At 44.9% G+C, this 27,108-nt stretch overlaps 1 protein-coding gene across 2 annotated transcripts; it reads right to left on the reverse strand.

The window, feature by feature from the left end:
• Positions 1-3,375: 3,375 nt before the first annotated feature.
• On the reverse strand, positions 3,376-25,605 carry tmem182b (transmembrane protein 182b). 2 transcript variants are annotated; one of them, XM_059571384.1, is made up of 5 exons: positions 25,187-25,605; positions 24,671-24,809; positions 5,358-5,456; positions 5,118-5,255; positions 3,376-5,025 (listed from the first exon to the last, which is right to left on the reverse strand). In XM_059571384.1, the coding sequence occupies exons 1-5, from the start codon at positions 25,334-25,336 to the stop codon at positions 4,772-4,774; spliced, it is 780 nt and encodes a 259-aa protein (XP_059427367.1). In that variant the 5' UTR covers positions 25,337-25,605; the 3' UTR covers positions 3,376-4,771. The 2 variants fall into 2 exon arrangements, with proteins under 2 accessions (XP_059427367.1, XP_059427368.1); XM_059571385.1 differs by lacking the exon at positions 5,118-5,255.
• Positions 25,606-27,108: the final 1,503 nt, after the last annotated feature.

Raw genomic sequence — 27,108 nt, forward strand, 5'->3', positions numbered from 1 at the left:
GGCCCTTTGAGCAAAAGCCCAGACAACTTTGAGCAAAAGCCCAGACAAAGCATCATCTCAGAAAATGACCTCCGGAGGGCCCACTCATAAACAGGCAGCGCTCAAAGGAAGAAGGGAGCATAATTGTGGAGGGGACAGTGGTCCAACACCAGGTCACCTGGTTGAGAGGTCTTGAATCCAGAAACAGTCATTTTCTCTTCTTGGCTAGCATGTGTAGGAGGTAATTGTGCCCCCTGGGTGTGTCCTCTAGATCAGGGGTTTTCAAACTGTGGGTCGCGACCCACTCGTGGGTCACGGAATGGAACAAGGTGGGTCGCACAAAGTCACTTGGCTGCAGCTAATTTTGCGTTTCAATGACACACAGACACTAACACAGTTCAGTCTAGGGCTGCACGAATGTGACGAGTGGGGCGGGGCCTAGTGCCATGGGAACAGAGCTAGGCCGGTGGAGTGATTGGGAAATGAGCAACACTCACCGTCTCAAGGAACCACGGAGGAGATCGGAAAGATACAAAAGAGGAGCGATGACAGTGAAGGACGAGAGAGGACCAGGCCTGGGTTTTATTTTGTGTTTGTTTTTTATTTGTGCACGGCAGTCATCCGAGAGGGGCTGTCGCGCTGTTTGTGTTTATTTGGTTATTAAAACTTTGTTTGATTGTCCGCCGGTTCCCACCTCTTTCCACGAAGGAGTCATCGAGGCGGTGGGCTGGAGTGAGTTCGCCCCCCCCCCCCCCCCCCGGCAACTCACTCCAGCCCACCACATCGAGCACCCTCGGCGGCAGACTCCTTCGCCCTGCTCGATGGCACTGCCGGATTCAACCCCAGTCGGCGAAGGATCTTCGGCAGCGCGCCCCTCCTTCCTCCCTGGCTTCGGGCACCAGTGTAAAACATTAAAATCTTCACAATCACAGGAAGAAGGAGGCGGGAACTGGGAACCCACTCATCACAACGATATAGCCCACCAACATTAATAATGAACTGCAATATCCTTAGTGTGATTTTCAAATTGCAATTAAGTCCGTGTGCGTTGCGTGTTTTGAAGTCTCAGAGCAATGTCATTAAAAGGTTCAATCGGTCTTTTTTTACCTATTTCACAATTATTTTAATCTCCAAACTGTTTTAGATAGTTCTGCTTTGCTTCTTATGCTTTTCTAAAAAAGTGTTGGATTGTGCTCCGTTCTCGCCGACACACACGGAAGGATCATGAATGCAACAAAACACAGCAGCGCAGATCACACTCACTGAGTGAGCCTGCTTCACGTTTTTATGGACACTACATATTTTAACGCCAGTAACAAAAATTAAAACTTGTAAATTTGTAGTGAAATTTTCAGTTGTACTCTAAAATAAAATGGTTATTTTTCTTAATACTTAATTTCTGTCATAAAAATTTTAAGTAAGATTAGGTTTAAAGTAATTTCACTCGTTGTTTTTTTTTTTTTTTAATATTTTGGTGGGTCGTGAAATATATTACACTTGTCTAGGTGGGTCGTGGAATGGAAAAGTTTGGGAACCACTGCTCTAGATGAATAGTATGATCCAAAAAATGAGAGCCAGGTATACAAGCGGCCTTTGGATTTTGGCCTGCATTGAATAAAATCATATGGAGTGCAGTTTATAAGTTAATGTAAGTTAATTGTCACAATAAAATGTCACGTGTAACCATTAGGAATAACATAATGGCATATTCCCTTACACCTTGAATATATACATATATATGTATGCATCTTAATACTTCATAAAATTAAATCTTTCTTTTTCAAAATGAAGAACTAGCTACCTAGAATTAATAATAGAATAAATGTTAAGTGACACAAAAGTGTAGTGCCACATATAACATATAGCATATATATATAATTTTTTATATAGCCATATAGCTATTTTATATAGCTTATTACTTGCATGTAATTCTGCATATTGTTATTTTAATAGTAAGTACATGTAACGTGTAACAAGGACACCTTAAAGTGATACCAAATTTTCCATGTTAACATTAAGAAAAATTAATCATGTGCGCATTCACATTTCACAAAAATGAGAGGGACGCCATAAGAGGCCTATGTGCTTGCTTTGCAGTAAACTTTGACATATTTTATTCATTTATTTATTTATGCGAGCGAGTTAAGTGTCAAATATTTCCGTCTAGTCGCCTCTTTTAACCATACCTCCAAGAGAAAGTGCGAAGAGATTAAAATGCTTCACCGCTTGTGGTTAAAGGTCCTGAGTTAATTGTTTTGGACAGTTCTATCTCTCTGGGACAACGATAGTGATGAGGGGGACGAACAACTGCGTGAGCCACGCTGGTGACAGTCGAGCCGCCGGAAAATATCCTGCGCGGGGTTGTGGGCAAGCATCGGTAATGAATCTGCCAACGGACGCCGTGGAAGGAAGAAGAAAAATTAATCTGAGGTGGTATGACCGAATCCGACTCCCCCTTATTCATTAAAACCTACCTTAAAACATCAATACATTGCGGTGGTTGGGTCGGGACTGACAGAGATGTTTAAGTTGGTTGCGGCGGCGGAAGCGGATGTGACAGGTCCAGGTGTAATTATACGCGCCAAACTAGCGACTCAGATTAACAGAGCGGCGCGTTGCGTCAAACATTAAAGACAGATCTGCGTTGCTGAGGCGCTTCACATCATCTAAGTCAAACTCCACCATCTCTCGGAACATCTCAGGGGTCTGTTTACCTTTTCCAATTATAAAGGTGTGACAATAGACCCAACGAATGTATTGTAATTCTTTCACGCAAGAATGACTGTAAAGGAAAATGGAGAACACTGGGGTTTGATCAAAATGTGCCAATTTGATTCATGTTTATTTCAAATGTACAGTTATTATCTGAGCTCCCGTGTCTTATTCATAAAACAGTGATTTATTTTTCAATCTCAGCACTGTTGTTTCAGCTATCTGGGATCAGCTTTTGGATAAGTCCCAGAGTTCCCTAGGGTGAGCGATTCTCCCATAATTGTGAAAGCTTTCAAGATCTGAAGCAACACTGCTCTCTAGTGGTTACTTTAATAGAAGATAGGGTCTATATTTATTCATTAACTAAATTAAATGCATCCTCAAATGTAACTATATTTTACTTTTGCACAAATTCAAATCAAGTAAAAACCAAATGTCTTGTTCTCTAAACAATATAATTTTGATCATACATGCATGCATGCATAGATGTGACACAATGTTACAATATCATCAGGAAGAGAAAGTTTTGTGAATTTATTATTTTTTCATGTCATTACAGTTTAATATATATATATATATATATATATATATATATATATATATATATATATATATATATATATATATATTAGTGTTTTTTTTTTTTTTTTAAATAGACATGAAAAAAAGACATGAAAATGCAACAACAGTTAGATTTTTGTTTTAATCACAAATACATTTTTTATTTTTTTTTATACCAAACTTTATATAAAGATGATTTTCAACTATGTTATGAAAGATGTAACAGAAGGATTTGCTATACCATTTTTTTGCATTGTTTTGCATTTATATACAATGTATCTATAAACTGTATGTAATTTGCATATTAATGTGTTTTTTGGGACAACCTATAATGAAAAAATAAGTGTAATAGTGGGAGTATTAATTGGCGGGTATGATAATAAATAATAATAAATGAGATTATAATAAATAATATTTCATAGGTATATATTTTTTTCCCTATTCATTTGTTGTGTCTCCTAAAATGTCTAATGAACATGCTTGGTGTTCTTTACAGTGGAAATGTATAACAGAAAATCATATTCTATTTTGATTTGAAAGCCCATATAATTTACCAGAGATGATGATTTATTAAAAACACTTTTAACACAAAATTAGTCAGATTTGATAATCAGTCAGATTAGATATTGTCCACTACAGAGGACGAAACTCAGTAGTGGACTGGTAATCAGGAGGATTTATCACTTTGTATATATATATATATATTTCTATAATAATTATATTATAATTGGTGCTGTCAAATGATTAATCGCATCCAAAATAAGTTTTTATTTACATAATGTACTGTATGTGTGTGTAATGTGTATATTTATTATGTATATATATAAATACATACTCATGCATTTATATATTTAAGAAAAATATGCTATTTTTATATATTAAATATATTAATATATAATATAAATTATATAAATATATACATGTAAATACATGCAAATATAAAAAAAATACTGTATGTGTTTGTGTTTAGGCTGTTTTTGCAGTTTTTGCTATTTTAGTGCTTAATCAAAATGTTCACCTGTATCTGATTATGGCCTTTTAACAGTCTTAAAGAAATAGTGCATCTGGTAATGATAAAAATAAATATATAAATAACAATTCAGTTATCACTTTTTTTTCTACACAAAACTAGAAGTTTAGCTACATTTTTGGGGTTAAAATTTTGCTCTTTTAGATACAGTGAAAGTAAATGGTAACTATAGCTTTTCAGAGCTGTGGGTGTCAGTAGAACAAAAAAAGTTAAAAATCCCCACCTTTAAAAGCTATTTGAAATTTCTGATGAAATTATCATGGATAGTTATAAAATATTTTCTGTAAACCCTGTAGCATCCCCTTGTGGCCCCCAGATACATTTAATTATTGCTTTATTAAAATGTTATAAAAATTTGATTACTTTCAATTATATTCTTATGTAAAATGTCCTCCGAAATCTCCCTTTGTTGTATATGGAGGGCAGAAAACTATACACATTCCGAAAAATACTTTAGGAAAATATTACATAACTCTACACACATTCCTCTCACAGTGAGAATGGCTGATTCTCTGTGTCTCTGGCTGATGCTTTGCTGACTGATGGAATAAGCAGGAGAAGGAGGCCAGTAAGCAGGCAGAGGAAGGCAGCAGTGGGAGCCAGCATAAAAGACGGACCATAGTGCACACTGAGCTGCAGATTGTTGCATACTAAGCGTCTGCGCTGGAGGCCATACTGCTCTAAAGAGTCTGAGACCTGGACCCACACAGCAAACAGCATCACTACAGACATGACTAAGATTCCTGCATGGAAAAGAAGAGAAAAGGAGTGAATGTTTTAGCAAAATCACTATAGAATCACTGGCAAGTGGATGTTTTGGCAACTATTTTCTCACCCCCGGTTATAAAGAGAGCCCCTCCAGTCTCATAAAGGCGATGGCTGGTCCCTAGGGTTGCACAAATTGTGACAAACCCACCAGTCACAACCAAGATGACACCCAGCACAAATATAACACACCAAAAGGCCCTTTGCACTAACAATGGAAATCAAATCATGTTATGTTATTGTGACAGTAAATGAGAAAGAATTCCATCATATTGGGAACATATGAGCAAACTGCTCCTTGAGATCTCACCTGTGGCAGAGTCTGAGGTTAGAACACTATTGGGAAGTCCAGAAACCGGAGAATGAGACAAGTAGGCTGGCACGCAGACCTTCTGGCAAGGTTGATTGGCTGGTGAAAAATGAAGGAGTATGTTTACAAGAAAGAGCAAACACTAAGGTGCTGTGGTTCCTCGGCAGAAAAAATGCAAATCAAGTTCATTTAAAAATAAGCATCCTTAGAAAAGAGAAAGAAAAGAGCAAATGTGTCCAAATTTAAAATCACAGATCATTTAGAAAGTATTCAGAACCCTTGTTTTTCCATATATATATACTATATATATATATATATATATATATATATATGTGTGTGTGTGTGTGTGTAAGATTAATAAGGGAATTAAGATCAATATAACTCAAAGGGGATTGATTTACAGTGAATAAGAACCAAATTAGATGTAAATTATTCAGAATTAATATTTACCACTTTATTAACTTTTCGTCCACCGATAAATTGAGATTAGGGTATTTTATCAATTCTGGACAAAATATTATCCAGTGGCCTACAGTAATAATATCATACAATTATGATAACTGATTATGAGCAAGGTAACGGAATCTACAGTTTAAGGCAGTAACTTGTAAGCACACAGCACAAGAAGCTGGTATGTAAAATCAACCAAGGCTTTATTGAACTACTCTAATACACACAAACATTCTTTCAAACAGTGACAGAGAAAAGTGATGTTATTAATGGAGGGTGAAATTCATAGAATAGAGTCCCTCGGTCACTTGGTCCATTTCCATTTTCTTCACTGAACTTTCACCTGAACTTCTGAATTTAAAAATGGCGGGCGGTGCAGAAGAACACGCCGGAAATGCGTAGCCGGAAATGCGATGCTACCAAGCCGACCAATCACAGATCTTGCGGTCCGCGTCGCCGTGACGCGTAGTTACATTTTTGAGGAGGTGCGCGTCAGGGTACGGCGAAGGGTACGACGTATGGTACACGTCAATGCGTATGCTACGCCGTACCTTCTACGCGCACCCGACGCAGAAGTATAAATTGGCCTTAAGTGTCTAGCGTTAGACACTATTTCTTGACCGCAACCTGAAAGAATCAATCTACTAGCACTTTAATCTTAGTTCGTTTTCTTAATAAGATTTGCACCAGTTCAGCCAGAATTAGGGAGAAGGGTTAGCCTGGCCAGCCAGACTTACATCAAGATGTTTAGTCTGGAAACTCTCCATAGACGAGGCTTACTCCGAGGGGTGGGATAAACGGCTGTCTCTCAAAATCCCTCTGCACGCAATAGGATAGCGCTACAACCAATCAGAGCAACGTATCCAGTCGGCAAAACTCCAAACACATCTTCCTTTTTTAAAAATGACTTAAGTGCCGTTCTTTGCTCTTTTCTTAAAGAGAAACTTAACTCCAAGTCCTCCAGAGTCGCGGCCAAAGCCGATTCAAAAGATCGTTGTTCGACAGCTGCAGCCGCCATTCTTTGTTTTCAAGTGGCAGCCGTCGCAACTATCTGTCGTCATATGTTAAGCCCGCCCCGCCTGCTCTATACACGACGTGATTGGCCTGACCCAATCTGGGTTTTTGCTGCTAAAAGGTGTATTGAGAGTTGCTAGACTGTACTCTAGGCTGCGAAATACATTTTGCTGCCGCTAGGGTGCGTCTAGATTTCTAGGCTAGAGAGGGGTATTCCTGCACAACCGGACGCTGCAGTTTCAGGATCGCAGTTCTTGGACCGCAGCTTTAGGACCCTAGTTTTTTTGTGACAGCGCCACCTACCGTACAGATGGACGACGTGGACAGCAATCAGACGGTGAGTACCGATATTGAATTAAGTTTTATTTTATAACGTTTTAACGGTGCGAAGATTACATAGTGAGAACTGCTAACTTTGAATTAATGATTAATTCCCACCAAATTAAGAATTTGTGAGCTAGTTTTATTAATTACTACGACGTTAATTTGTGGCCATGATTTCATAAATCCTTGTTGAGTTTTAATGACGAAGTATTATAAGTGAACCTAGCCTGCACATTAATTAAACTTATGAGATGACAAGAGTATGGTTGATGTAAGGTTCTCTTACGAGAGTTCTCTCGTACTGAGTCTTAGCTAAGACGCTACGGGAAAAGTCTCTTTTCACGATACACTGAAGCAAAAAATTATCCTTAATTTTGAATTATTGTAAAGCGCATTTGCAGCAGCACACAGCCATAGGCGAGACGGCTCGCTCGCTCATCGGCTGCTCTGCGGCAACTGCATAAGCCTATCGAGCGCAGGCTGATGCAACATCAGACCAATGAGGGCACTTCGCGCCCTCCATGCCACTTCCCGCCGAAACGGGTGTGGCCTAGCCCTATAAAGGGAGCTCGAAAAGGCTGACTCACCTGATTTTTCATCTCTTCAGCGAAGCTCACGCATCGTTGGATTACGAAAGGAAGCAAGCGCCATCAGATAGCAGCTCAGCAGGACGAGCCATTCCTGAAGCCGCTGGCCAACGCCGCCTTCCACTGCCGTTCCTGCTGCGCGTTCCGGCGCCTATATCCTTTTCTGCATCCTCGTGTGTGTGTTCGCTCTGCGACACACACTCGTAAAAGAGCTGCGTCTTTTTAAAGATGCCATCTTGCGGCTCGTGCAGAGCCCCGCTCAGCGAGGGAGACCGTCACATGCATAACGCTCTTGTTACAGCACATCGAAGCGCTGCCGTTGCCCAGCCAACAGAGCGCGCTTCGCATCCAACCCTTAGCCATTCATGCAGACGCATGGTCAGCGCTTCCAGGGGTTTCGGATTGGGTGCTAGACATTATACAGAGAGGCTACTCACTACAGTTTTTTCGACGCCCTCCGCGCTTTTTAGCGCGCGTCGAAACTATGGTCAAAACAGAAGTAGCACACCTACTTCGAGCCGAAATATCAAAACTGTTGAGCAAGGGGGCTGTGGAGCCTGTATCTCAAGCTCAAAGCGAAGGGGGGCTGTACAGCAGATACTTTCTAGTGCCCAAGAAAGACGGGGGTTTCAGACCCATACTGGATCTAAGACAGCTGAACAAAGCATTGGTGAAACGCAGTTTCAAAATGCTTACAACCAGGAAACTCCTTGCGCATATTCGCAGAGGAGACTGGTTCATGTCGATAGATCTGAAGGACGTGTATTTTCAAATACAGATAGCGTCACGTCACAGGCGATACTTGAGATTTGCCTTCGAGGGCCAGACATACCAGTATACAGTCCTGCCGTTCGGCTTGTCCATGGCTCCTCGTACGTTTACAAGGTGCATGGACGCAGCGCTCGCTCCTCTCAGACTCAGAGGCATGCGAGTGCTGAACTATTTGGACGACTGGCTGATTCTGGCTCAATCACAATCAGAGCTTGTGGAACAAAGGGCCATTTTACTCGATCACCTCGAGAAACTCGGTCTCAGTGTCAACTGGACGAAGAGTTCGCTGATCCCCAGTCAGACGATACTGTTTCTGGGTATAGCTCTGGACTCACGCTCCATGATGGCGTGGCTGTCGCCACAGCGGGCGTTGGGCATTCAGCGCAGAGAATTTCAGAAGATGCTAGGTCTCATGGCCTCAGCATCACCAGTTCTTCAGTTAGGCCTGCTCCGCATGCGCCCCTTGCAGTTCTGACTGAAAGCGCGAGTACCGCGCAGAACGTGGATATCCGGTCAGTTGCGTCTCAAGGTCAATCAGAGCTGTGTTACAGCCTTGAAACCCTGGAAAGCGAACGACTGGTACCAATCAGGTGTAAGCCTGGGGACTTCCTCGAAAGTGAAAGTGGTGTCGACGGACGCCTCCACTTCGGGATGGGGAGCGCTGCTCGAGGGCAGACCGTTCTTTGGCCTGTGGTCAGAACGGGAAAAGCTCCAACATATCAACTGTCTGGAAATGCTGGCAGTGGAGAGCGCGCTGACGCGCTTTTGTCCCCGAATCAAGAGCCACCACGTCTTAGTCCGTTCGGACAACATGTCTGTGGTGTCCTACATAAATCGCCAGGGCGGTCTCCGGTCCCGAAACCTGTACAGGTTGGCGGAACGCCTCCTGGTTTGGGCTCAGCGCAACTTGTGCTCGCTGAGAGCAGTTCATGTGCCTGGGCTATAGAATCTGGGTCCAGACAGACTGTCCAGAAACAACATTCCCACGGGCGAATGGTCTCTACACCCACAGACCGTCCAGCTGCTGTGGGAGAGATTTGGCAGGGCGGAAGTGGACCTCTTCGCGTCCCACGAAAACGCTTACTGCCCCGCGTTCTTTTCCAAGAACAAAAGCGCGCTGTCACATAGGTGGCCGTGCTGCCCGCTCTATGCTTTTCCCCCCGTCTCCCTCCTTCCGCAGGTGATAGAGCGGGTGAGGGAAACAAGATGCTCAGTACTGCTTGTAGCACCACTTTGGAAGAACCAACCATGGTTTCCAGATTTGATGCAGTTAGCAGACACTGCCCCGTGGCCAGTGCCGTTGGGGAGGGACCTCCTCTCGCAGGCCAGGGGCTCGATTTGGCACCCTCAACCGGAGTTGTGGTCCCTCCATGTGTGGGCGCTCAACGGTTACCCGCTGATCTCTCAGTGGGAGTGCTAAATACTAGCACTCAGGCTAGAGCGCCGTCGACTCGACGGCTATATGCCTTGAAGTGGTCAGTATTCTCCAGCTGGTGCACAGCTCGGGGACGTTCACCCCTTAGTTGTGAGGTGACAGAGGTTCTCTCCTTCCTACAGGAGCTGTTGGATAAGGGCAGAGCCCCCTCCATGCTCAAAGTTTACGGGGCGGCTATCGCAGCGTTTTCCGAGACAACGCTCGGTCAGTCAATTGGAAGGAACGATTTGGTAATCCGCTTCCTTAGAGGAGCTAGGAGGCTGAATCCTCCCAGACCTCCATCAGTCCCTGTAGGGTACCTCTCGACGGTTTTGGAGGCCACGAAAGGTTCCCCTTTCGAGTCTATCTGAACGATTAGCCTCAAACATCTGTCATTCAATACTATTTAATAACTGTGTCTGCTGTGAACTACAAGTTCAGCATGCTCTCGTAGAAACAGTCATATTGTAAATTGTAATAATATTTTACAATAACTCTTTTCTATTTGATGCAGCAGTGGATCTACCCCAATCATCATTAGCGGGACCCCAGTGGAGAGAGTGAGCAGCTAAAGTCTCTTTTCACGAAATACTGAAGCAAAAAATTATCCTTAATTTTGTATTTTTGTAAAGCGCATTTACAGCAGTACACAGCCATAGGCGAGATGGCTCGTCCGCTCATTGGCTTGTTCTGCGGCAACTGCACAGCCTATCGAGCGCAGGCTGATGCAACATCAGACCAATAAGGGCGCTTTGCGCCCTTCTTGCCACTTCCCGCCGAAACGGGTGTGGCCCAACCTATAAAAGGAGCTCGAAAAGGCTGACTCACCTGATTTTTCTTCTCTTCAGCGAAGCTCACGCATCGCTGGATCACAGAGGAAGCAAGCGCCGTCCTGAGAAGCATATCAGCGGGACGAGCCATTCTGAAGCTGCTGGCCTCGCCGCCTTCCACTGCCGTTCCTGCTCCGCTGTCCGGCGCCTATATCCTTTGTTTCCTTTATATATCCTGTGTGTGTTCACCCTGCGACGCACACTCACAAAAAGAGCTGCGTCTTTTTAAAGATGCCCTTGTGTGGCTCGTGCAGAGCCCTGCTCAGCGATGGAGATCGTCACGTCATCTGCATCTCCTGTCTGGGTGAGGACCATGCAGCGCTCGCGCTCGCTGACGGCGGCTGCCCTCATTGCGAGCTACTGCCTATGGTGACTCTGAGGACTCGCCTGGCGTCCTTCTCGAAGCCTGCATCATCCGCTGCGCCGCAGCGCCGTAAGAAGCGCCGTTCGCAGCGCCTACTGGAACCGCCTCCAGCTCGGCCGAGCTCGCCGGTTCCCTCCGCTTTGCCGGCCTCCCCTGCATCGCTTCCCGATGTTCAGCATCCGCTGTCTGCCGGCGCGTCATCCGAGGAAGTGGATCTCAGGCCCGCGTCGGAGGAAGAGGACACGTGCTCTCTGCTTGCTTCGGGCAGTGAGGGTTGGGCGAGCTCCGTGGATCTCGCGCCCTCTGCTCAGAGGCCCAGCAGACGGGGGGATATCGATAAGGAGCTGATGCGAGTGCTCGCGCTGGCCGCGGCGAGCCTCGGCCTCGAGTGGTCTGCACCAGCGCCCCCTTCACGTTCCCGGCTGGATGGTAGCTATCTCCCGGATGAGTGTTCTTCTTCAAGCTCAAAGCACGCCCCCTTTCTTCCTGAGCTTCACGAAGAAGTGGCGAAAGCTTGGAACGCTCCATTTTCGGCGAGAATCCGTTCATCTGTTTCGCCAGCATTCTCCACACTGGACGGTGCTAAAAACAGAGACTACATGTCACTTCCGCCGGTGGAACAGGCTATAGCAGCGCACCTTTGCCCGCCCTCTGCTGGACGGTGGACTAAGGCGGCGTTGCCATCCAAAGCCTGCCGCATGACGTCATCGCTGCTCGCACGGATCTTCTCTGCTGCTGGGCAGGCTGCGTCTGCGCTACACACCATGGCCACGCTGCAGATTTTCCAGGGCGATCTCCTCCGCAAGCTGGATGAGATGGGACCTGAAGCGATCTGTCCTGCAGATCTGAGGAGTGCTTCAGATCTCTCCCTCCGCGCTACTAAGTCCGCTGCACAGGCCATTGGACGGGTTATGGCTTCCGCTACGGTGGCTGAGAGGCATTTGTGGCTGACGCTTTCTGACATCAAGGAGTCCGAGTGCACTGCGTTCCTCGACGCGCCGCTGACTCCTGCTGGCCTCTTTGGATCATCTGTCAACGAGTTTGTGGAGAGATTCGCCGAGGACCAGAAAGCTTCGCAGGCGTTCAAGCACTTCTTGCCGAAGCGCTCCGGTTCTGCAGCTAGCCGCTCTAGACCGGCCCCACAGAGCTCTCAGTCACGCCCACCGCCTCCAACTGCGTCATCACAACAGCGTCAGCAACGCAGCTCGGGACCCCGTTCTCGCTCTTCAAGCCGTCGCCCCGCGCCGAAAACATCCTAGCACTGCTGGGAAAGCGCCGGTGTTCGAGTTCCGCTGCGGCCGAGCTCTCACCCAAGCGCGCCGCTGTTGCAGTTCCAAGAGTTGTGACTGCCTCAGTGTCTTTTGCAATGCGCAAGCCTGCACGAGTGCCCGCTTGCCTGCACATAAAAGCCGTTATCACGGCTACCCAGATGTTTCACGAAAAGAGTGTTTTTTCTGGTGTTCCGGCCACGGCCGATGGTGCTATAAATGTAGTGACGATGCCCACTCCTCAGTGCCCATCTCCACATGTAAGCACTGCCCTCCACACAGGGCCTGCGCCCATAAAAGCGACTCAAGTCGATCGCACACACTGCATAGTAAGCGTGCCCACCCCTCAGTGCCCGCAATTACTATGTCACACGCGTCATGTGGTTTCTGTAAAAACGAAACCCGTGCACGCTCGTCCGGCCACGGCCGATGGTGCTATAAATGCAGAGACGATGCCCACTCCTCAGTGCCCTCAGCGCTTTTCAGCGCGCGTCGAAACTACGGTCAAAACAGAAGTAGCACACATACTTCGGGCCGTAATATCAAAACTGTTGAGCAAAGGGGCTGTAGAGCCTGTGTCTCAAGCTCAAAGCGAGGGGGGGCTGTACAGCAGATACTTTCTGGTGCCCAAGAGAGACGGGGGTCTCAGGCCCATACTGGATCTAAGACAGCTGAACAAGGCATTGATGAAACGCAGTTTCAAAATGCTTACGACCAGGACGCGTATTTTCAAATACAGATAGCGTCAAAGCACAGGCGATATTTGAGATTCGCCTTCGAGGGCCAGGCATACCAGTTTACGGTCCTGCCGTTCGGCTTGTCCGTGGCTCCTCGTACGTTTACGAGGTGCATGGATGCAGCGCTCGCTCCTCTCAGACTCAGAGGCATGCGAGTGCTGAATTATTTGGATGACTGGCTGGTTCTGGCCCGATCACGAGCGGAGCTCGTGGACCACAGGGCCGTTTTACTCGATCACCTCGAGAAGCTCGGCCTCAGTGTCAATTGGGCGAAGAGTTCGCTGAACCCCAGTCAGATGATTCTGTTTCTGGGTATAGTTCTGAACTTGTGTTCCATGTCCTCCACTTCGGGATGGGGAGCGCTGCTCGAGGGCAGACCGTCCTTTGGCCTATGGTCAGAACGGGAAAAGCTCCATCATATCAACTGTCTGGAAATGCTGGCAGTGGAGAACGCGCTGATGCGCTTTTGTCCCCAAATCAAGGATCACCACGTCTTAGTCCATTCGGACAAAATGTCTGTGGTGTCCTACATAAATCGCCAGGGCGGTCTCGGGTCCCGAAACCTGTACAGGCTGGCGGAACGCCTCCTGGTTTGGGCTCAGCGCAACGTGCGTTCGCTGAGGGCAGTGCATGTGCCTGGGCTGCAGAATCTGGGTCCAGACAGGCTGTCCAGAGGCAATGTTCCTACGGGCGAATGGTCTCTACACCCGCAAACAGTCCGGCTGTGGTGGGAGAGATTTGGCAGGGCAGAGGTGGACCTCTTCGCGTCCCACGAAAACGCTCACTGCCCCGCGTTCTTTTCCAAGAACGAAAGCGCGCTGTCACGGGAATGGCCGTGCTGCCCGCTTTATGCTTTCCCTCCCGTCTCCCTCCTTCCGCAGGTGATAGAACAGGTGAGAGAAACGAGATGTTCAATACTGCTTGTAGCACCTCTTTGGAAAAACCAACCATGGTTCCCAGATTTGATGCAGTTAGCAGATGTCGCCCCGTGGCCAGTACCGTTGAGGAGGGACCTCCTCTCGCAGGCCAGGGGCTCGATTTGGCACCCTCAACCGGAGTTGTGGTCCCTCTATGTGTGGGCGCTCAACGGTTAACCGCTGATCTCGCAGTGGGAGTGCTAAATACCATCACTCAGGCTAGAGCTCCGTCGACACGACGTCTGTATGCCTCGAAGTGGTCGGTGTTCTCCAGCTGGTGCACAGCTCGAGGTTATTCACCCCTTAGTTGTGAGGTGACGGAGGTTCTCTCCTTCCTACAGGAGCTGTTGGATAAGGGTAGAGCCCCATCCACGCTCAAGGTTTATGTGGCGGCCATCGCAGCGTTTTCTGAAACAGCGCTCGGTCAGTCAATAGGAAGGAATGGTTTGGTCATCCGGTTCCTCAGAGGAGCTAGGAGGCTGAATCCTCCCAGACCTCCGTCATTCCCTATGTGGGACCTCGCGGCGGTTTTGGAGGCCATGAAGGGTCCCCCTTTTGAGCCTATCCAATCGGTTAGCCTTCAGCATCTGTCGTTCAAGACAGTATTCTTGTTGGCTCTCGCTTCGGTGAAGCGTGTGGGTGATTTGCACACACTCTCGGTGAGCCAGTCGCGCTTGGAGTTTGGGCCTAATGACTCAAGGGTCATACTCAAACCTAGGCACGGTTATGTGCCGAAATCCCTCAACACGCTGTTTCGGGCTCAGGTTATTGCCCTGTCTGCCCTGCCGGTGTCAGGAGAGGATAGAGACTCAAGCCTTCTTTGCCCTGTCAGGGTTTTAAGAGCTTATGTGTCTCGCTCTGCTGCCTTTCGGCAGACAAAGCAGCTGTTTGTCTCGTTCGGTGGACGTTCCAAGGGAATGGCTGTTTCGAGACAGACTCTATCCAGATGGATAGTAGCTTACGCTTCCAGGGGCCTTCAGTGCCCGTTGGGCGTCAGAGCACACTCCACAAGAGGCGTCGCCTCATCGTGGGCGTGGTCTACTGGGATCTCCTTGCAGGATATATGTATGGCGGCAGGTTGGGCCTCGCCGTCTACATTTATCAGGTTCTATAACCTGGATGTTCCCGCCTTGCAAGCAAGGCTGCTGTCGGTATAGTCGAATCAGGGCCCTGAGGGGAATTCTGAGTTCATGAGCGCTATGCGCTGCCGACTGTTATATGGGCAGTATTGCGTAAGACCCGCATTGCCACATTGGTCAGGCCTTGCCTCGGCTGTGTGATGTCATATTGCCGCATCTACGGATGCTGCTAGATATGGGACAGAGGGCTTTCCCCCTTTCTGTCCTGGACTCTCTGTGAGTCCCTCAGGTGACTGTGCACTGTAAATCCTGGGCTTTGCTTCAGGTTTATTGGTGTGTGATCCCTGCGCGCACGGCGTTTTACATTGGGTTCCGTAGCGTCTTAGCTAAGTACGAGAGAGCTCTCGTAAGAGAACGTACTCGGTTACTAAACGTAACCTCGGTTCTCTCTAGAAGAGCGAACGAGTACTGCGTTCTCTGCCGTGCGTACGATTCACTCTGGTTCGCTTCGGCGATGAAATAAATCAGGTGAGTCAGCCTTTTCGAGCTCCTTTTATAGGTTGGGCCACACCCGTTTCGGCGGGCAGTGGCAAGAAGGGCGCAAAGCGCCCTTATTGGTCTTATGTTGCATCAGCCTGCGCTCGATAGGCTGTGCAGTTGCCGCAGAACAAGCCAATGAGTGGACGAGCCGTCTCGCCTATGGCTGTGTACTGCTGCAAATGCGCTTTACAAAAATACAAAATTAAGGATAATTTTTTGCTTCAGTATTTCGTGAAAAGAGACTTTTCCCGTAGCGTCTTAGCTAAGACGCAGTACTCGTTCGCTCTTCTAGAGAGAACCGAGGTTACGTTTAGTAACCGAGTACGTTTCCTCAGAGTCTGGAGCGACTCTGAGAGGGTTTTCTTTGACGAAGTTCATCGAAGGATCTTACGGAAGAGTTGATGAGTTTTGAGTGAGCTATTGGTGGTTTGAAGAGTACGTAAGCATACACGCTGGACGATGGAAAGGGCAGCACAAAACATAGGCAAGAGCAAAATTCACTGCAAAAGCAAGGCCAAAAGCAACGCATAGCTGTCATTGGGTTATAAGCGTGTCCATCTGACCCGTCCTTCCTAGTGCGACAGCCAATCAGATATTGTCTTGGGTGGGACCTACGCCCTGTTCTCTGGTTCTTGCATGTAATTAGAGTAATGTTCACGTGATCATGTGTGTCCAAACTCCTGAGAGTTTAGTTAAACGCTTTAATAAGCAAACTTAATAGTTTAAATATGGTGCATCCTACACACATCTACTTTATATCAAAATTCTAGAAATCATTTACCCATCAAGTAGGTACCAAAATACATATACTTCCCATAGTTGAGGTGAAAGTAAATAAGGATTTAGCCGTGATAAGTGTTTAACACAAAATTAACTTGAGTAATATAAAGCATGCATAATACAGAGAATACACATGTATGAGGCAACTTCTGGTGATTAGTTCCTATAACTGAGGTAGAAAACCCAACGAATGGGCTGTAATGAAAGTTAAACACACAGAAAGAATTCCACAGGTTACATAAAACATACATGATACTTAAGATATATGTGTGGTAAATACTGGTAATCAATTCACCTTATTGTAAGCAACTTTGAGACCGTTCTTTGTATTAAACCACAAGTGGGTTAATTTCAGTCTATTGGTTTTGGAGACAAAAGTCTCTGGAATTTACAGCTGCAGAAAGGACGAGTTCCCTGGTTTAAGGTTTGTGGTGATCCTGGTCCATAGGAATGCCTTAGCATCCTTCGTTTCCTGATAAGCCTATGGATTTATGTATTGGGGTCACCACAGGATTTCTTGGACATTTGGTCTTAAGTTTGGGGAACAAAGAAAACACTTTTCCTGCTGTCCTGGCATCGCTGGTATGAGATTAGACAGGCACAAAAAGGGAAAGGGGGGGGGGGGTGACATCTCCTTTAGCCATCTCGGCACCATGACTGTGTTTTATGATGCACTAATGGTTCGATGGGGAATCGTTCCGAACTGTGGAATGCAGTGTTGGCTTAATTTAATGAAATGGACTGTTCAAGGATAATCCTACAATATATATATATATATATATATATACACTCACCTAAAGGACTATTGGGAACACCTGTTCAATTTCTCATTAATGCAATTATCTAATCAACCAATCACATGGCAGATGCTTCAATGCATTTAGGGGTATGGTCCTGGTCAAGACAATCTCCTGAACTCCAAACTGAATGTCAGAATGGGAAAGTGGCGAAAATGCCTTGTTGATGCTAGAGGTCAGAGGAGAATGGGCCGACTGATTCATGCTGATAGAAGAGCAACTTTGACTGAAATAAGCACTCGTTACTACCAAGGTATGCAGCAAAGCATTTGTGAAGCCACAACACGCACATCCCTTTATGACCACCATGTACCCATCCTCTGATGGCTACTTCCAGCAGGATAATGCACCATGTCACAAAGCTCGAATCATTTCAAATTGGTTTCTTGAACATGACAATGAGTTCACTGTACTAAAATGGCCCCCACAGTCACCAGATCTCAACCCAATAGAGCATCTTTAGGATGTGGTGGAACGGGAGTTTCGTGCCCTGGATGTGCATCCCACAAATCTCCATCAACTGCAAGATGCTATCCTATCAATATGGGCCAACATTTCTAAAGAATGCTTTCAGCAACATGTTGAATCAATGCCACGTAGAATTAAGGCAGTTATATATTCATATTTGTTTTTGTATTATATATATTTTTTTGCAGCCTAGTGCTAAAGTAATTTTGACAATGCGTTTAACTACAACTTATTGTATTGTGTCACAGGTCGGGTGGCCCAAGCTAGACTGTGCCCACCCCTGAACCAGGACCACCTCGAGGAGCGTATCAGAGGGAAGAGTCGGAGACAGAGAATAAATTTAACAAGTTTTATTTTGAAGTAAAAGCAAATTGAAAATCCTAATCTAAAATCTTCTTCTTTGTTGCCCTCAGTAATCGAAGGTGAATGGTGCAGCGACCGGGGACTCTTCCGCCCTATTCCTCTGTGCGGACCCCGCAATGGATGGACAGAGAACAGGTGGGAGGTCAAGTAGGTCTTTCACAGGTGGAGATACGATTGGCAAGCAAGCGGTCTGGTGCGTCTCCTCTGGCAATTAGGTACTTCTAACCTTCCTTTCTCCTTTCACAGATGCAAAATTTGGGACGGATGGATATCAGTCAGGTACGTATACAGCAGATACACCGCCTTCAGGTGGGGATGTGTTTGGCAAGTGAGAGGTCCTGTAAGTCTTCTCCGGTAAGTATGTAATTCCAACCTTCCTTCCTTCCTTCGTTCACAGGTGCGAAATTTGAGGTGAATGATATCAGTCGGGTGCGTATACAGCAGGTGCACGGTCTTACAGTAAGATGGTTAGGGGAGTCTTCCTTGGGAGGGATGTAGTCAGGCTCTTCTACTTGCTTTGTAACACCGGAGCAGGGCCTTAGGCAGGTACACAGCAAGCCGGTGAGTAATTAGGTAGGGGGCACACTAAATGGCGACTCCAACATGGCACACTGTTCCCACGCTTGCTCACAGCGGGGGTGGGCACTTCTCCAATACCAAGGAGTTACACGTGGTAACAGACTCAAAGCCAACAAGGTAAACGGGGCTTCTCCTGACACCGACAGAGTGGGTATTCCAGACCACGCGCGTCAGCTTCACATTCGTGATAAAAGGACAGTCACCTCTCTCAGCACATGTGGGCCACAAGGATGCAGCAAACTCAAAGTCGACAGGCTGCGCGGGATTTCTACTGAGACAGACAGGATGAATGCTTCAAACAAAGTATACAATTCACATGCGTTGGAAGGAACAAACACTTCTCACAATCCAGATGAATGGCAGGGATGCAGCAGACTCGAAGTCAGTGGGCTGAACGGGGCTTCTTCTGAGACAGACAGAATAGATGTTTCAGGCAAGTATACAGCTCACATGCATTTGGGAGGAACGAACACTTCTCACAATACAGTTGTATGGCAGGGATACAGCAGACTCGAAGTCAACAGGTTGCACAGGGCTTTTACTGAGGCAGATAGTAAATATTTCAACAGGGCATCTCTTCTCCTATTAGCACAACAGAGGGGTTAATTCACATCCCAGATGATAATTCCTCAACATCCAGACAGTTGGAACAGATCAATGTCACAGAACTCTTATTATTGACAGTCAGCCCACATAACACATGGAGAGTGCATGGCAAAAAGTAATATAGCTTACACACACACGACAATTCCACTTCAAGCATATAATGTGGGGGGAATTTAGGGAGGGGGAAGGGGGGGGGGGCGCGATCCTCACTGCTGATGAAGGGTGTTCGGAGATGTTTTTCTTCACAGACACCGGCAGAGTTCACCTCACCATTTATAATGGAGGGAGAGATAAGAGATCGGTAATGAATCAATACAATCCACTCAGTGATATTTATGATCGTGATCCAAACACTCCAAACCACATCCAATTCAGTGTCGAACACGTGCAGTTACGAGACTCAGTTCTCGGTTACTTAGCTCCTCTCCAATGCAAACGGGGTATTTCACTCTCCTCTTGTTGTCCTCGAGTCCCTCATCAAGGCAACACTCTCCTCTTCATTCACCAGTCCTCCAAATCCCTGTTACCACCCAGTAAAACGACTTTTCACAAGAGAGAAAAACCACCCCAACCGCCTCTCTCTCTTGCTTTTTATCCTCTCCAATATTGACGAGGCCTCACCCAAACTCTCCGAGTAAATCCCCCACACCTGTTTGCCAATCCGTTATTTGGGGTTGTCATGGCAACAAACGCACACACAGGCCTGGGGACGGGGTTACACTCAAAGCGTCCCACCGGGAACACTGCTTCAGCGGGAATAAGTTCCAGATGCTATTTGTCACACCGTGACATATTGGATCAATAATGCCTATTGTAAGATCTGGATGAGGTAAAACTGTAGCTGGAGTATTGCTAGTTCTACTTTTAGTAAATCATAAATATCACTGAGTGGTATTGGACAGGTTTTGTGATTTCTTGGATTCAATTCCATGAAATGGTAAGTTTTCTGATGAGGGAGGGGCTGCGTGCTTTATGGTCACTCTCTGTGATTTGGCTGGAGATGACTGTCCATTCAGTAAGCTAGCTGTGCTATCAAGCATTTGTGAGTCTGTTGCATTTGCATACTAAAATCTTTCACCTGAAGCAGGTAGGGGCTCAGCTAGAGAATGGCCAGATTTCAATTTTGAAGGAATTAGAAGAACTTTGGAATAATCAGACTTTTCTAGAGCTGGCCACCCAACCGGCCTTGGTAAGTGAGTTGACCAAGAACCTGATGGTCACTGTGGTTGAACTCCAAAGATCTGTGTGGAGATGGGAGAAACATGCAAAAGGACAGCCATCACTGAAACACTCCACCAATCTGGGCTTTATATACAAGCCAGGGTGCATTGCAGTGATTGATACAACCAACGGCAACAGACATTTGACATCGGGGTTTGCTGAATCAATGTGTTACCCTTTTGCTGTTGGTCGTTATTTGGTTTTGCTTATTGAACATGTTAAACTGTGTTTGTGTCATACTGTAATCTGGTGACTGTTGGCATTGATCAGTGTCTGTCAGTGTGGTGTGAATTTGCCTTATGACAGAATGGTCCAAAGTCTTTTCTCAGTGATGATACCTGAATGTCTGCTTGGTTAAACAAAAAAAAAAAACATACAAATTTCCTCATTTTTTTCCTCAAATTTCACGATGCCGAGAAGAGGCAGTTCCTGGATGCGCCGGTGAGCCCCACCGGTCTTTTCGGTGTCGCGGTGGAATCTCTGTTGGTGAAATACGCCGAGACCGTAAAGCAGTCTAAGATGATGCCTCATCTACTGCCGAAACGGTCTCAAGCCCCCCATGCAGCGAGGTCCAGGTCTTCTTCAGCACAGCGCCCGGCGGGATATACCAGGCGTGCGTTCCCGAGCGCGGTAGAGCGTCGTGAGCCAGAGCCACCATTCCACCAAAGGCAGCCCAGGAAGCCCCATTTTGGTACTAAACCTGCCTCTAGCAGCAAAGGGCGCCTGGCGGGTAAGAAGGAGCAGCGTTCCTGATGCTCGTGCCAGGGGAAAGAGAGCGTGGGACGTGTTCGTCGGACCCACGGCGAAGAGGGCGTTTGCCCGCCCAGAGTTCGTCAACAATGTAAATGTTGTGAGAATGAAACCGCTGTGTTCTGTTTCAATAAACATGCATTACATGTCTCAGCAAAAGAGCTTTCTTCCTCCCTCTACTATTACCCACTACATAAGCGAAGCCTCTCCCCTGAGAGACGCTTCGCAAAGCGGAAGCTCGGGGAAACCCGAGGAGGTGACTATGTATGTTCCTGTGCAAGAAGCCGCGGACGAGTCACCTGCCATTCATATAGCGGTCAATGCTTCCCCTGTGGCTGGCGAGCAGCCCCCGCCGCAGCATGCATTAATACCCCCTGTATTGAGTTATCTGAGCGCGTGGGCGACGCTCCCCGCGGCATCTTATTGGGTGATCAACACGATAAAACGCGGCTATACCCTCCAATTCGCTCGCAGACCACCCCGCTTCGACGGTGTGATTATGACAGAAGTATCAGGACAAGGCGCCCCGCTGCTACTAGCAGAAATATCCTCTCTCCTGGCCAAACAAGCAGTAGTAAAGATAGTGCCCGAGGAACAGAGAAATTCCGGGTTCTACAGCCGTTATTTTCTAGTTCCGAAAAAGGATGGAGGTATGCGCCCCATCTTAGACCTGAGATTACTGAACAAATCGCTTGTGAAATGCACGTTCAAGGTGATAACTGTAAAGCAGATCCTCGCGCACATTCAGCCAGACGATTATTTCATTGCGGTGGATCTAAAGGATGCATACTTCCACATCCAGATAGCCCCACATCACAGGCGCTTCCTGCGTTTTGAATTCGAGAGTGTGGCGTACCAGTTCAAAGTGTTGCCGTTTGGGCTCGCTTTGGCTCTCCGCGTATTTACAATGTGCATGAATACAGCGCTCGCTCTCCTGAAGCTCAGTGGAATGCGCATACTGAACTATCTCGACGACTGGTTAGTCATCGCACGGTCAAGAAGCACTCTCGATGAACACAAACACAGACTCCTCGCCCATCTGACAGGTTTCAGGCTGTCTGTGAACATTCAGAAGAGCACACTGCAGCCGCGCCAATATATCACATTCCTGGGTATGATACTGGACTCGCGCACTATGATCGCGAAGCTGTCAGAGCCGAGAATCCAGTCGATTCACAATACACTAGCCCACTTCGTTCAAGGCAGAGCTATCCCCTTAAGAACGTTTCAGAGGTTGCTTGGTCTGATGGCGGCCGCAGCCTCCGTCTGCAGACTGGGCTTGTTGCACATGAGACCGCTTCAACACTGGTTACAGAGCCGAGTGAAGCCGCGGGCATGGAGAGCGGGAACGGAGCGCCTTGTCATAACGCGTTCATGTCTCGAGACTCTGGCGCCTTGGTTCGGCACGACCATATTCGAGCAGGGTGCTGCTATGGGCAGAGTGGTCAGACGTGTAGTGGTCACTACGGATGCTTCACTATCAGGCTGGGGAGCCCTATGCGATGGCAGACCAGCATTCGGTACGTATTCTGCACTGTTAGCGATTATAACAGGCGTTTACCTAGCTTGTTTAATAACGTCTTACACACACCCAGAGTGTGGCGCCTCGTCGGGTGAGGCAGGGGAGGCACAGTTCCCCCAAATTTTGAGGTGAAAATGAGGAAGATTTAATGTTAATAAAATTCACTATTCATTTTAGTTCATTTCTCAGAATGTATATATTTTTGTTTGTAATTTCACAGTTGTAATACCATTACATAAGAAAGCTCCGCTTTTCTATCGCGAATGTGCCGAATCTGCTGATGTAATTACACCGCTAAGGGAAAGAGAAGGGGAGGGGGAGGCCAGGGTAACCAATCAGCATCGAGTGTTCACTTTCAGCGCTGAGGAGTGCTGAGAAAAGTAACATCATAGAGGAGGCTAGTCTCCCTTCTGGAATATCAAACAACCATCATAGAGACGTAAACTACGTGCTATTATTTTGAACCTGTTTTTATACAGTCTATGGATTGAACGTCTCCCGGAGCGGCTGGGCTGATAATTTACCAAGTATGTATAATGAGTAGCGATATTGAATATATTTTCTTTACGGTTTCTGACTAAAAGCTGCCAAAAAACCATTTTAAAGTGGTTGAGCAAATAATAATAATAATAATAACAATCAGCAGGTATCCCCAGACCAATACAATTAGTTTTCCTCCTCTATTTTAAAATCCACGAGCCACCACTAGTCGGTTTATTTCATTTAATATAGGCTAGTTAATCTAATAGGCCTATAACATCATACTAAGAATGCAGTTGTTCTCCAGATATTACCATAACAAATGTGATTTAGATTTTTATAAAAATTGAATAAACAAAGTTAATATTACGTGCATTTTAGCACTATTTCACCAACGAAAAAAGTTGAAAACTAAGCTACAGCACTAATTGCGTCTTTGATAAACACTGAGGAGGTGTTTCCTAACTGAATGAATCCACTTTTTGAACAAATCAGTCATTGACGTAATAAATTATTATTTTCTTTCACGTCTATAGCTACCGATCTCACTATACAGTTGTGTGAGGGTGTATGTCTAAGAGTGTGTATGTCTTCATTTTGCTAGGCATGGCAAATGTTTTTATATATGCATGTTTTAATTATAACTGTGAAGCAACAACATTGCTATTAAATGTGCTATATAAATAAATAAAAGTTTTCCATTGTATTTTGGTGGCTTGATTGTGTAAACAACTTCAAAAACATTGCAACAACAAAAAAAATGTTTTGAAGAATGTTTTCGTCAATTTAGTCAGCTTTTTCATTGAACCAAAAAGAAACTTTGAGAAGAATCAACCCATATTTATTTGAAGTCCAACAATCCAATAATTCGTATTGTCATTATTTTCATGACTTGCACAGGTACATGAATTACCAGTGTAGCAATACAGAGTAATATAATAATAAATTATTTTTTGTGTAACAAGCCAACACTGCTAATAAGCAAATATGACTTCTCCTGCATCCTATAGTAATAATATTACAGATGCAATCAGAATGGCAGCACAGCTGAAAGGTTTGTTTGAGCTGCGCCCTCTAATGTACAGACGTGAATTTACATTTCCTTTAGCCTGAGTCTTATTAATTTATTCTTATTAATTTATTCATTCCTTTACACTGCCACAAATATAGCTTTTTTATTATTATAAACAAGCAAGCAATCCCAGCCCAGATGAGTAAAAGTTACAGAAAAGTAGTTTAACACATTACTTTCCATAAAAAGTAACTAATGCAATGAGTTACTTTTTAGGGAGTAATACAATATTGTAATGCAATACTTTTAAAAGTAGCTTTCCCATTCACTGGCTAAAACATACAATGTGGGGGGGGGGGGGGATATATATATATATATAGTGCTTTTGCTCAAGTTTCAAGTTAATACAGAAAGTTAATATACACAGTTAATACACTTACTTATTAAAAAAGCCAGTATGCTGCCCTGTTGTCCACTTGAACCCCTATGGTAGGAACATCTCCAAAAAAGACCCTCGTGGTAGAACAGAAGTGAGTTTTCAGCATGATTGCTACTGTCTGGTTGTGCTTGAGAGATATCCTAATTAATAAGATGATAAATGAGTAAAAAAGATGATAAATAAATGTAACTTCAAAACTGATATTGTTCCAAATATATTAATCATACCGAAAATGTACCATCATGATGGTCCCTACAAGGTTTAACTAGCTTAAGAAGCAAACCTTCTTTAGTCAGCCAGCTTCTTTAGAAAGACTATGCTGCAAATAGAAACTATAATACTATGAAGACTTATGATTCTGGTCCAAGGTGGATTAATTAATTATTTTTATGTTTGATTTGTCATTAAAAAAAATTATTGGTGAATTCTCTCATAAATCGTTTAAATATATAGTTAAAGTCTAATCAAACAGATGTACAAATCTTTTTAAAACATGGCAAATATGTCCGAGCCTTACCTTTGTGACTCTCCATAATTTGAAAAGAGCAGCATCTCCACAAGATTCAGATGCCATAAGCCAGTAATCAGACCCAAGAGATCCCAGGAGGAACACTGAGCTTAGAGCTCCAAAAAATCCTGCCAGGAACTGTAAAACTACCAGACGCATAGCTGAACAAAAATTTTCTCAGTCTTTCAATTTTAAATGCTCACATTAGTTGGTTTATGTCAAACACTGTCCAGCTGGTTTGTTTATCTGTCTACATTATTTGTTGTTCTTCAAATGTTCGGTTCTCTCACTTGTGTGGCCACTGTGCAATGACCAGTGACAAAAAAAGGACAAGACACCACTATTCTTAGAGTGTAGCTGTAGGGATTTATTTAAAAATAGAAGTCTGATCCAATTCAACAAAATAAATAATATCTAATAAAAATAATCTATTTATGTGACTGAAGAGACCAACTGGATGTGACTGAAATTAATTTTCAATCAATAATTGTTGCACAACTGATATCAAGTTCCACCGCCATCATTGGATTTTCATGAAGGAATCTGTACTGGTGAGGTAATGGTATAGAAAATAGCATCTGTCATCATGTGTTGCTAGAGTGCGTATTTAGTTACCTTCTTTAATAAAAATAGCTGTGCGACTGTGAAAAGTTTATTTAACTGTGAAATGGATCTACACATGTCTCAAGACACCAATGTTTTAATTAAATGCATTCATGTTATTGTGAAATAGGTATGCTGAAGCATTAACTTGTATTGTCCATTTTAAATTATATAAAATACACCTAAGTTCACTTGCATGACAGATTCTTCATGTGTGTGTGTGTGTACTGGTGGTTTATGAGGATGCACAAATGTGTATAATGACATGGGTACTACAACTTGCACATGGTTTATGAGGACACTCCCTGTGTCCCTGTAAAACAAAAGGCTTAAAAAAACCATACAAAACTGTGTTTTATAAAATTCAAAAACTGCCAGTAGTTTTTTGTAAGGTATAGAGCGACAGAAAATACAGTTCATACAGTACAAAACCATTACACCTGGAGAGTCCCCGTAAACCACAAATGCAAGTGTGTGTGTGTGTGTATGTATTGATTTTTAAAGCAAGAAATCATTTCTGGACAGATATTAAGTTTAAAGTACCATGTGATTCTCAGTGTAAAAACATAACATTGAGTGCATCTGCAAATATAGTGATTTATCACTATTATAGTGACTCTTGAAGATACATATGTTAAATATACGAAATAGCAGTATACCCCTGTTTTACACTAACAACCTTGTGAATATTAAATGTGCCATAGAATGCAAAAATCACTGTTATAAGGTGTTTGAACACAATTGTGTGGCCACAGTGTGTGGAAACAACCTATAATGGTAAAAATCCCCTCATTGTTTTATAATTCCAAAAAACTATTAGCATATACACAGCCCTGAGTGAGAAGCAGTGGTCTGCCATTACTGTTCTCTTGCTGTAGCTGCTGAAGATAAAATGTCAGCGCCAAAGAGCCATTTAAAAATTCAGTTCAAGTTTATTTGTATAGTGCTTTTTATGATACAAATCATTGCAAAGCAACTTTACAGAAAATTAAGTTTCTACAACATTTAGTAGTAGGTTATTAGTGGTGACTAACAGCTTGTGCTTATTGAAGAAATTTTCAGAAAAAAATAATTAAAGACGTAGTCAAACAGACGATGAACACTATTAACAGCAATTATTATATACACAATTGTAGCTAAATTTGGTAGCTCAGTATGTTGTTTCAGGGTTAGCATCATCTGAGGTCCTCTGGGGGGGGGGGGGGGGGGGTGACATCATCTCTTCTCAGGTGTTGTGTATTCAGACTGGAGCTTGTGTAAATCCTAACCCGTGGCAAAACAGAGAAACAAATAGAGACATAATTAGCATAAGTAGCTGCTGTTCCAAC

This window comes from Carassius carassius, chromosome 17 (genome assembly GCF_963082965.1).
Source record: "Carassius carassius chromosome 17, fCarCar2.1, whole genome shotgun sequence".
NCBI lineage: Eukaryota > Metazoa > Chordata > Actinopteri > Cypriniformes > Cyprinidae > Carassius > Carassius carassius.